The sequence below is a fragment of the Paramisgurnus dabryanus genome, chromosome 11 (genome assembly GCF_030506205.2).
Source record: "Paramisgurnus dabryanus chromosome 11, PD_genome_1.1, whole genome shotgun sequence".
Classification (NCBI taxonomy): domain Eukaryota; kingdom Metazoa; phylum Chordata; class Actinopteri; order Cypriniformes; family Cobitidae; genus Paramisgurnus; species Paramisgurnus dabryanus.
Window position 1 is genome coordinate 10848253 of NC_133347.1, and position 12005 is coordinate 10860257.

Consider the following 12005-nt stretch of genomic DNA (forward strand, 5'->3'; position numbering starts at 1 on the left):
CAATACTTAAAGTGACATCCTACTGCAAACACCAAATCTAACCCTAAACTGAAGCGAAAATGGTTTGAAAATAGGAAAAAGCACTTGAGTAACCAATACGTGACAATGACACATAAACAGAAATCGAAATATGATCACGAAAAACACGGAAATTCGTGACAGTGTCACGAAAAAGAATTAAACAATTACGTGACGATAGGTACATAATTTTGTGAGATTGTGAGATTTTGTGTGGTATAGTGTGACTATAGTGTGGTATAGTGTGACTATTTCTCATTGTTCATAATGTTTAAGTTATACAGTTATAAACACTATTTTGAAACCAAAATTAAAGCATGTTTTATACATTTTGTCCTGTAGCTCAGTTGGTAAAGCAATGCATTGGCAAACTAAAGGTTGTGGGTTCAATTCACAGTTCTTTAGGTGACTTCAAACACAGAATAAAAGAATTGGTCAGTGTTAAGTGTACGTGCTTTGAGAATTACACTTCCTCTTAATTTCTTCATTTCTGTGAACAGTATTGAGTGTCTAAATGTTTATGCTGCTGTATTCTTTGTTGTATTTATTAATGATGTTGGTTTTGTTTGTGGATTGTTATTTGTTTATTCTTGCTATCTAACCCTGTCTTGACTAGGTCTCACTTGTAAAAGAGGTTACAACCTCAATGTGACTTTCCTAGTTAAATAAAGGTTATATATATATATATACATAAAAGCAAAATGCCTAATGCATAAATATCGGCAATTTTGAATGCACAAGAATATTGTGGGCCAACATCTAATTTGCATGTGTACACGTTTGCATGCTTACATACTGTACACAATCAGATATTGTTTATATCATTTCGATATCCCGCAATATTGTTTTCATTGTGTACGAATATGCGTCCTGCCCTGTGCCGCTCTCAAAGGAGCATGACAGTAACTCAATCCCATATAAGACACAAACTTTTCTAAAAGAACATTGATGTGGGGCTCTCTCTCCCCACAATCCCTCTTCAACCTGTCAAAGTCAGTCATTATTTTTCCAATTGACATTCGTCTCTGATATAGCGCGATTCGTCAGCCCCCTCTGTCGTGTCTTTTATGTCACAGGTTTCTCCTTCCGCCCCCACCAAGAGTTCTGATGTCCTCTGAATTTAAGCTAGAGCGTCTCTTTACCAGGCCCGCCTCACCGCAGCGCACGAGCGAAGGTCCTTCGCCTCGGCGGCCAATTACAGAGCTCATGGTAATGAGCAGCCACGTTCTCCTTGCAGCCCAGACTGACACTCTCTCCCACTCATTTGTCAACAAATCTGGATGGATGCCGTGGGGGCGATATTGAGCTGGAGGTGTCGCGCTCGGAGACGTGGATGCCGAGCAGCATCTCCTGCTCGTTATCATTGACAAGTTGTCTGGCGTGGAGATTTGCGAATCCTTCGCCTTTGTCATCTCGCGATCATTTGTTCGTGATTCAGTATTTATTTCATGCATAGCCTAACTGTTATAGCATTCTCAGGCAGACTAGGCCTACTTTCGGCATTTGTCTGTGGACCTGTCTATGGACTTATATAACAACAACAACAACATAAAGATTTAAGTTAGTATTAACATGTACAAACAAAACTTAGTTATCATTAGTCTGTGTAGATAGGTTTAAGGGCTTAACAAGAACAAATTATGACTCAGGACAAAGGGGCCAATGACCAGGGGCCTTGAACTAAGAGGCCCAAATTGGCCTGATACCCAGAAACAAAAACAAAACTAATGTAAAATGTTCCTTTGAGGATGTTATAAATTGTAAGGTATGTTATGTACTGCATGCAATACATGCAATATACTGTGCAATGTATTAAACACTTTTTTTTTTAAACTAATTTGTGACTTTCTGGCAATTGTTTTTATTTTACAATTTAAATGTATTTATTCTTTTTAGCTTAATTTCTTGACAGTTAAGATTTAGAACTGAACCAGTTTGATGTTTGTCAGCCATTTGTTGAGCTACATTTGAAAAACACAGTTTGAATTATGAAACGCTAAAGAAAAAATTATTTGAGAAATCTTTTCTGAAATAATAATATATATGTACATATAACATATCAATATTAAATTGTTTTTAGTCTATTGTTGAAATGTAAAGTAACAAAAATGTTCATTCCTTGACAAAACTGTATTTTTGGGGGGTAAACATATTCCCCACTTACCTTTTAGGCAGACTAATCTTGATATTTACTTTAAAACTGGATTTTTTAAATTACATAAAATTATTGTACTAGTACAGATTTTATTTTCTTATCTTAAAGAGCAAACATTTGTATGGTGTATTGTTTGTATTAATATGTGGTATACGTGTACTCTGCTCCAAAATAAACATTCTGTCATATTAAAAGCTTAGAGACTGTGAGATACTTACTTGTTTCTTTGTGCTCCTCTGTGCCGGATGAAGTCTGTGCATTTGCTAACAGCCCAGACAGGCTAAACAGCTTCTTCCCAACATCCTCAGCTACCCTCAGGGCACTCGGAGAACCGGCAGGAACATGAGCACCCCCAAAGTCAAACTCTTTCACCTCCACATCCGTGTAGCGGAGGTGAGGTGCAGCATCCGGTTCCAGGCCGCCCTTTAAGCGCTTGGCCGGGAGAAAAGCGGACTGGTATCCCCCTCCATCACGCTCCTCAGGTGGGGATGAGAACGGCCGGAAGGCCCCCACCCCTCCGTGGTTAAGCATACCCAGTGGTGAGCAGTCCAGATTGGGTGGAGCAAACTGTGGGTGAAGGTGGAGAAGGGGTGTGGGGAAGTCTCGAGGAGCGAAACCACCTTGGCGATGGTACATGGAGGCAAAGGTATAAGAACCACTGGGGAACGGGAGATGCATGTCCTTTTCTAAAGTGACGGGCACTCCGAATGGTCGCGGAGGTTGGCAGGGTACAGAGGCATCACGTCCGGCTTCCGCTGTTGATGCCAGGACCATGAGGGCAGGGGAGGTTAGTGGACCAGACATGTAGGAGTTCTCCATCTTAAAGGCAGTCCGATGGAGGTCCATTTGAGCAATTCAGTGTCCAGCCAAACTCAGTGTTAAGTGGTGAAAAGACTTTAGGGGCACTGGACCAAATGCTTATAATTAAGACTTAAGCACTCATTCTCTGATGCAAATCTGTTGAAAATAAAGAAATATTTAGATTTTTAGAGTCTAAAACACAACTTTACAAAAAAACACAAGCATTTGTATGTGAATAAAGTGGTGTAAATAAACAGTTGTATGAGTTAAATTACTTAGAAAATCTTACAATTTATATATTTAGGCTACAGTAAGTAAATGTACAACTTTTATTAATGATAAGCCAACAATAAAATATAGCCCTAAAGTAGTTAATTAAACAAAACTTTACTAAATTAATGTTGAGATCATGGTGGGCTTTGGTAAATGGATTTTCATGCTTAAACTGTGTACCTAGCAAATATACTAAATATTAAGTTTAATTTATTTATTTTTAGTCCTGAATTTCACCCTCAATTAATCTTATTTTAATACTGTGGTACACTTGGCAAAACTATTCACCTCGGATTTGTACACTTTGGCTGTTGATTATTTATTTGCTGTTCACAATTTAAGAAAATAAAGATATATAATGTAGACATTTATTAATGGCGTTTAATTTTTTTTATCAATGTTATTATTTTTAAGCATTTCACATCAGCCACACAATATAATTGGGGACTATTACGAACTTTCTGAATGATTGAAGCGCAACAGTCATGTAGTCGGTTAATTTTCAATAAATAAGTAGAACTAGAGGTTATTAACACAATAACAATAATTATTATAATATAAAAAATTATATATAATAACTACATTTATACATAGTTTAATGTTTTAAAAATTAGGTAGGATACGATAACAGCTATAGCCTACAATCCTTAAAAAATAGTCTGTTACTATTATAATTAATAATTATTAGTTATTGACATTTATTAGAAATAAAACTAGTCTATAAGTGCATTCAAATTATAAAGATACAGCATTTATAAACGAATAGTAGTTATATTGTTAACATTGTTTCCCTATAAATTCTCAATAAAGCTTATTTAAAAGACCCGAAATAAATTATAACGTGTACATAGAGTATAGCTCGCATGAACACCTGCTACATTGTTAAATTAAAACTTTTTTCATAAGAATATATACGATACAACGTTTGAATGATTTGCCATTTAACAAACAACGAACTAAACACCGCTTTAGCATTGATCCTAAGCAAAAACTTTTTCTTCAAAGATGCTAACTTCAAAATGTCAGAAAGTGCATCTTTCTATCTGAAGACTTGAGAAAAGACGCAGTTCACCCAAACGAACGTGAATCTTCCTCGCGGAAAAGTCTGACACTTTCCTTGAATAGTAGACACGATCAGAGGTGTAAAGTACTTGAGTAAATGTACTTCGTTACTGTACTTAAGTATTTTTTGGGCTACTTTGTACTTGTACTGAGTATCAAAAATATAGGCAACTTTTACTCTCTACTCAATTACATTTTTGATCGGGTATTTGTACTCTTTACTCCACTACATTTGAAATGACACTTAACGTTACTCGCTACATTGTTTATTCGTCAAATAAAAACGAGACGAAAGTGTCAGAGGGTGATGATGGATAGAATCTGTGGTCGCGAGGTTACACGCACACACATTTGGCGCTGCGCAGAGCAATCGTATGAAATCAGAGTACTGCGAGAGCGAATCAAATGCATATGGAGAAGTCTGGTCTCGCGGTACTTTGATGTCAAACGCTGAATGGCTTGCGTTGAGCCACCGTAGCGGGACATCTGCGTGCTGCGTATGTCATAAACTGTAGAGAAAAGTTCGCGTCTGGTCTGAGAGAAGAGATAAAGAGCAAACATATGGATGCATATCACATTTGCTTCAATCAAGGGACCCTTTGTTAAACATGTGATGCTACAATCAAAGCAAAAGTGATGCGCGATTGCAGGAGAGTCATCCCGCAACTCAAAGGCAAGCACAAATGTTTATATACTCTGATGCTACTTTATCAGCTAACATGAGCTGGTAAGTTTCATAAGTTGATATAACTTACTGTATAAGCCAAAATAAACCAGCGATGTCCTGTACTGATTGCCTGAGTAACTTAAGTACATTATAAGATTGATAATAAGTGTACAATTTCACTGTCCTCACATTAAATCAAGTATGCTGTAATGTATTTAATGTAAAGAGGGATGCATGACGGAAGAAATGTAGTGCACTTGTGAGAGAGTCGTGTTACGTACTACATGTGTTTACAATTAATCTTTCAAATGAACAACTTTACGTTTTTAATATGCATTATCATATTTCTGTTAGTGTAATTTTAGTTTACTGGAATTTTTTAAATATTAAAATTATATCTTTTTTAGGATAGGCCTATATAAGAATATTTGGTAACACTTTACAATAAGGTTCATTAGGTAACAGTAGTTAATGTATTAACCAACTTCAACAAACCATGAGCAATACATTTGTTACATTATTTATTCATCTTTGTTAATGTTAGTTAATAAAAATGTAAGCTTTAATTGTTTGTTCATGTTAGTTCAGAGTGCATTAACTAATGTTAACAAGATTTTAATAAAGTATTAGTAATTGTTGAAATTAACATTAACAATGATGAATAAATGCTGTATAAGTGCAGTTCATTATTAGTTCATGTTAACTAATGTAGCTAACTAATGTTAACTAATGAACCTTATTGTAAAGTGTTACCATATATTTATATCACAAAGTTAGGCTATATATTTTTCAGCCTGGCACATTCAAGTACACAATGACACTAGACTAAAATTAAATGGGTTTAAATTAAATTTAATGTAGATTTCTAGACTAAAATCTCATGGCATTTAGTTGAATAAAATTAGACTAAAACTAAATCAATTCAGATGACAAAAATATGACTAAAACCAAATTAAATTTTAGTCAAAAGACTATGACTATGTTTAATCTGTGTTTGTTCTGCCAGGTCAAAATTTTGAGGTGTTTGATTTCTTTTCTATATTAGGAAATAAAACCTCATAAATAAACTTTCTTAGTTTTCACTGCCCAGACCTACAATGTCTCTTTGTGTTGAGGACTAGTGCATCTTTGAGCCAACATTCAGTACGAGTAAAAATACTTGAGTACTTTTAAATTGGGTTACTTTAATACTTTTACTCAAGTCGTATTTAAATTGGTGACTTGTAACTTGTAGTGGAGTAATTTTTACAGTAAGGAATTTGTACTTTTACTCAAGTATGGCTTTAAGCTACTCTTTACACCTCTGGACACGATGCACGTGATGCATCCTACCTACAAACTTTTAATGTAGACTACTTTTGGAAAGTTAACAGATATTACACAGCCTAAAAATATGAAAAATATTAATTATAGCTAATAAAAACAAGGCAAATTATTACTACAGTGATAAACAAATGTTCGCAAAAATCACATGAATGAAACATTACGATACAGATATATTAGTTATACTCACAATTCCGTGGTCAAACATCTTAAAAGAACATAAAACTGTTTAATCCAGGCTTGAGTTAAAGACGCGCGCTGATGTTGTCAATCAAAAGAGTTTACGGATGACAGAAAGCAGAAAAAACGCACCGGGACGCGTTAAAAGCTGTTTGCCGTTTAACAATAATCGTTGAGGTTTAAAGTGTTACGTTGTTTAGCGCTTGACACCGCTCAGATAAAGATTATACAGATGCTCGTGATCCGCGTACACATCTGTTAATGCGCGCGAGCCTCTCTCTCTCTCTCTCTCTCTCTCTCTCTCTCTCTCTCTCTCTCTCTCGCTCTCTCTCTCTCTCTCTCTCTCTCTCTCTCTCTCTCTCTCTCTCTCTCTGTCCCGCTCTGTTAACTTTAAATTTATCTTCCACCTCTCGGTCCTGTCTTGGATAGGCTATTTCGCATATCTAGCTCCCTTCATAGCTTTAACAATGAACGATGTCACTTTATCTTTAATTTAAATAACCAAAAAAATGCTTTAAACATACCTTTTATGAACTCTGTTTCTTAAGGCTCTTTCAGGTAGGGTGTCCATCTGCTGGTTAAACATCAAATAGCACCTTTGGTCATATAGGGTCATTCAAATCTGCCACAGACTCCTTCAAACAGAAACTTATTGTTATCAAAACGGGTCAAACTTTTAAATACTTTTGAATAATAACATTGAAACAAACATTTTGTGTTCCTTATTTTAATAAATGATCACCTGAAGCCATCCATGCTGGTCAGAATACCAGCTGGTGATGTTGATTTGATCTGATAGACATTGCATCTGTTGAAACATGAAACATAGCCTACTGTACACAACGTCATGTAGTTTAATAAAACATTATGTACAGAACAAAAAGTAAAAGATCATGTAACCTTTCTTTTCCTTTACGAAATGTTATTCCTTGTATCATTTAAAATTCAAAGGTTTGTGACTGATAAATTGATAATTGTCCTTTTATAAATATCATAGATAAAGGAGATTGTATTTAAAACAATGTGCTAAATGTATTTTGGCAGCAGAATAACATAGGAAACGTACTTGTATTGTAACTGGCCCGTATTGCAACATAAAATAAAGTTACTCTCTCATAAAGAACTAAAGTATTAGTTCAGGTAAATTAAATCACAGTTTAATAGAGGTTCCAGAGTAGCTAATTATGACTTCCAAGATAATTAAGAAAGTCTTTTAAGTCTCTTGCTTCATAATTCGAGTCCTTAAATGAAAATAAACAAATAAACCCAGATGCTAGAAGGCATGTTTTTGAATATTGAGTCTTACTCTTCTTTTTGAAATTCATTTCTTCAGCGGTGAATCAAATTACATCAGTTAATTCTGCAAAGCCATGGACGTAATTGGAGTTTAATTGCTGCTTTTAGGTTTAAAGGACAAGCAAAGCACAGAGACATCTTTAGCTGCGAGTAAATATGAATCGCATAATGTCAGGCAATGACAAAAAGCAGGTTTTGCAGAAAGTTATTTTTCTTTCTCCTAAAATAATTTTTTTTAAGTTTTAGAAGAATTGTAATACACAAAGAAGGATTTAAAACATAAAAGGCAAAGAGAGAGACATTGATGGAGAACTGTAGTGAGTGTCAATGTGATGAGCTGTCTGGACTGCCTCACCATCTGTGTGCCTATGTGTGTGCGTGAAAGAGAGAACTCCCAACACAGGCAGAAGGGTTGAGTGTGACAAGGAATACAGCGAGACACATTATGGTGTCCATCATTGATCGCTTCCTCCCAGGAGTCTCGGCGCCTGCTACCAGGAAACAAAAGGTTAAAATATGATACTCCCCAGTTCTGCTTCTGAGTGTCCCAATAGCACCTCTGTTTACAAATTCACAGCGCTTTCCCTTTCACTCGCTGCAGCCCACAACCACATCTGTCTAACAGCATGGAAACAACACATGCAGCGATCTTAATATTTAAGTCTGATAAAGTCTCCAGGCTGTCCAAATTCAATGAATATCAGGGGAGTAACAAATTCCTTGATCATTTTGATAACTTTGTAATTATCTTAAAAATAATTTGTAGAAATATATGTATTATTTTGTTATAACTGAATACGCTGTACAGGTGCAATTTTAGCTTGACTGTTTCACAAATCTCCATTGTAATTATAGCTGTCAATAAGCGTCTGTCTTTCACATTCATTGCAAATCCATTAATCCCTGCTCATCCAAAACTATTTTTTGGAGTACCACATAGGTGCTATCAATAGGGACCCTTCCACCCTTCGAGATACTTTTGTTATATAGTACCCTAAACATACATAATATATATAGTGTAGCAAATCAATGTTAATTTTTTTATTTGATTTATAGAATTTTATTTAACCTTAAGATAAAAGCCTAACAAAACACGCCGAAAAGAAACAAAATAAATTTTAAATTAAAATGAATAAAATCTGAACAAATTCTACCTTAATTTTTTTTAATTTTAGTGTATTTTACTGTTTTTCTGACTTGAATTTGTCAATTTTTGTGTATATGACAACACCCCAACAGTGTAAAAAATGTCATAAAAGGGTTAAACACAAGGACAAAAGAAATACTATTCTCTATCTTTGCAAAAAAAACTGATTTTTTTAAGAGGGTCCTTTAAATTCTACTAACAAAAGAGTTTTCGTAAAAGACAAAGATATAAAGCAAATCCACTAGAGGAGCTGAGAATGAGTGTATGGGCTGTGAAGTGACTAACAGTGAGAGGCAATGACAGGCTGAGACCCCATCCACTGTCATCTCCTCCTCCCCACCTCCCTCTGTAAGCTCTGTCTCTCCTCGCCACCGGGCTGACATTGACATGACACTCCCAAAATAATTATTAACAAATGCTCCTTGTCCAAGTGCAAACGGTCTTCTCTTCTCCTCCCTGTGTCAACAATCGTTACCAAAGACCTCAGCATCACAATAGATGGCGGCTCCACTAAGGTTTAAGGCAACAGCATCATACTTATTATTTTTGGGTCAAGTGATTCTTTTAATGTAAGGTCCAATGATTAACATAGATTATGTGTTTGCTTAAAGGGCTGCAGCACTGAAAAAAAATATTCATTAAATTTTTTTTAAGGTAAGTGGTTGCAATCAATTTATTTAAGCAAAAGTTTTTTTGTTTGTTTTGTTTTTCTATTTTTTGGGTTTAAATGTAGCTTAAATAAATTGATTGCGAGCACTTAAAAAAATTGAGTAAATTGAATGAATCATTTTTTTCAGTGAGCAGTGTGGTCAATTCAATCAATTAACACTTTCCACAGATAATTGCAGATATTGTTTTAAAAAAATATGTATCATCCCACCTTTTCAATGAGTTAAAATATCAGAGATTTTTTCTAAAGGACAAAAATTCATGGTGGTTACTGGCTGTCTAGTTCAGTTATTCGTAAAAAATAAATTATTGTAAACTTTTACAGGGTAATACTTTGCGGAATGTGCAAAATGTTAATAATTTAAAAAACATCAATGGATAATTAAAATGTTATTTTGATTTTATTTAATACTGTCCTGAACTACACTGAAAAAAATATTAATTCAATTTACTCAATCAATTTATTTAAGCTACATTTAAACAAAAGTTTTTTATTTTATTTTATTTTTCAATTTTTTTAGTTGTTGTTTAAATGTAGATTAAATAAATGGATTGCATAAATGTAGATTAAATAAATGGATTGCATATAGATTCAAAAATTGAGTACATCAAATAAATAATTTTATTCAGTGTGCGCTATTTCGCAAAAATAACTAAATTTACAAAAAAAAAGAAAACTACTTTTTTAAAAATTTACACACAGTAAACTTTTAAACAGGATATTTGCATGCTTCCCAAAAAAACTAAACAATGTGTGTACATAGTTATTGTTTGTAAAAGATTTCAGAAAAGTGGTCTTCTGACCCCCTGCTGAATTACTCTGATCATAGAGCTATAGATTTCCCAAAATACACAAATAGTATATTGTTATACTGCTTACATGTACAAACAAAGGAGGACTATCTAGGAAAAGTCATTATCTTGTTTTTTCATCTGAGACCCTCGCTCCTTCTCTCACATTTAGGTCTTTTAAAGCCCTACAGACATACTGGACCTCTCCTCTGTTTCTCTCATGTTACTACATGTTTCCTTTAGGACACAGAAAAGGAGAACGAGCGATATTACGTCCCTCCACAATTACCAAGCTAAGCGAATATTAAAATGTCTGGCTCCATCAGTCGGGGCTATCGTGATTGGTATTTTAACCTTTGACTACAGTACAAAGGAACCAGCTCTTGGAACCAATATTGGAAGGACAGAATCTAATTCCGAAATGATCCTTGGTAATGAGGGGGCTGCCGGGGGGTTGGATAATGCATATATGAGAGATATTATTTTGGGTCTAAAAGTGTTGGGGCAGAGGGGGCTCTCGGAGAGTTGAATAATCACAGGCAATGAGGTGTAGCCAGTGTGATAGAAACACCTTACTGTCTTGCCTGAGGAAAACACTCTTAAATCAAACAGGAATGATTTTTATCACATGCAAATACCCTTCAGGTTTTCTGTATCGCTGGCCTTTATTTCCAGATTTCTTGGAGGTGAACATTTTTATATGTGGCTTGAAAACGGTTGGTGTGTCATTGACGTGCAAAAAAGGTGATGCTTTTCTACACTCCTAAATATAAAGGATTCTTCACATTGATGCCATAAGAACTTTTTTCCCCAATATTTCTGAAATTTCCAACAATCTTGAACAACATGATCTCACGGAAAGTCTTGTTATACTCACGCAAAATTTTATCAATTTATTTGTGTCCATGGCACGAAATTCAGCTTTTTTACGTGCCTTGAGCATGAATGACTTTTTCGTGACACTCGCACAAATGTCTATAAATAGTTCCTCGTGTCCGTGGCACAACTTTCTTTTTTGTGTGTCATTTTATGTTTTGCTTTCTCAGTTTTTTTTCTTTCTATTTTTAAATCATTGTCGCTTGGGTATGGGGTTAGATTTGGGTTAGGATGTACTTTTATGTATTGGTTTCTACATATTTGTCTTATACGCTTTTAAAACTATTCTCGCCTGGTGTTCGTTTTTGGGTTAGGAGGTCTAAAAATTTTACAGAAAGTGATTCTAACCCCAAGCGACAATGGTAAGAAAATAGGAAAAAACAATGGGTCGCATTCACTAAGCAGGCATACGTACAAATTTGTTCATAAATTGTGCACACGGACGTTTTAACTTACAAATCATGATTCAACAAAAACTTTCATACTCATTTTTTTTAAACATATGCAAAACATAAGAACAACTTAAACCACACGTACGCAATAATGAAAAGGAAAAAGATATATAAAATATGTAACACAGATATATATTAAAGGGTTCTTTTTCCTTGTTTATGATTATTGCGCATGTGTGGTCTAAGTTGTTCTTAAGTTTTTGTAAACATTTAGAAGAAATTTTAGTATGAAAGTTTTTGTTGAATCATGATTTGTAAGTTAAAGTGTAAGTTTACAAACAAATTTGTGCAAAC

General features: G+C 34.7%; 1 protein-coding gene across 2 annotated transcripts in view; it reads right to left on the bottom strand.

Moving 5' to 3' along the window:
• The window catches only part of rnf220b (ring finger protein 220b), a 43901-nt gene extending 36796 nt beyond the window's left edge, over positions 1 to 7105 (bottom strand). Inside the window, exons 1-2 of one of the 2 annotated variants that reach the window (XM_065247899.1) lie at positions 7004 to 7105; positions 2392 to 3130 (exon numbers count right to left, since the gene is read on the bottom strand). In XM_065247899.1, coding sequence (XP_065103971.1) covers positions 2392 to 3019 — 628 coding nt within the window. In that variant the 5' untranslated portion in view covers positions 3020 to 3130; positions 7004 to 7105. Of the gene's footprint in view, positions 1 to 2391; positions 3131 to 6489; positions 6720 to 7003 lie in introns of those variants that run through there. The other variant, XM_065247898.1, reaches the window with a different exon arrangement.
• Positions 7106 to 12005: the final 4900 nt, after the last annotated feature.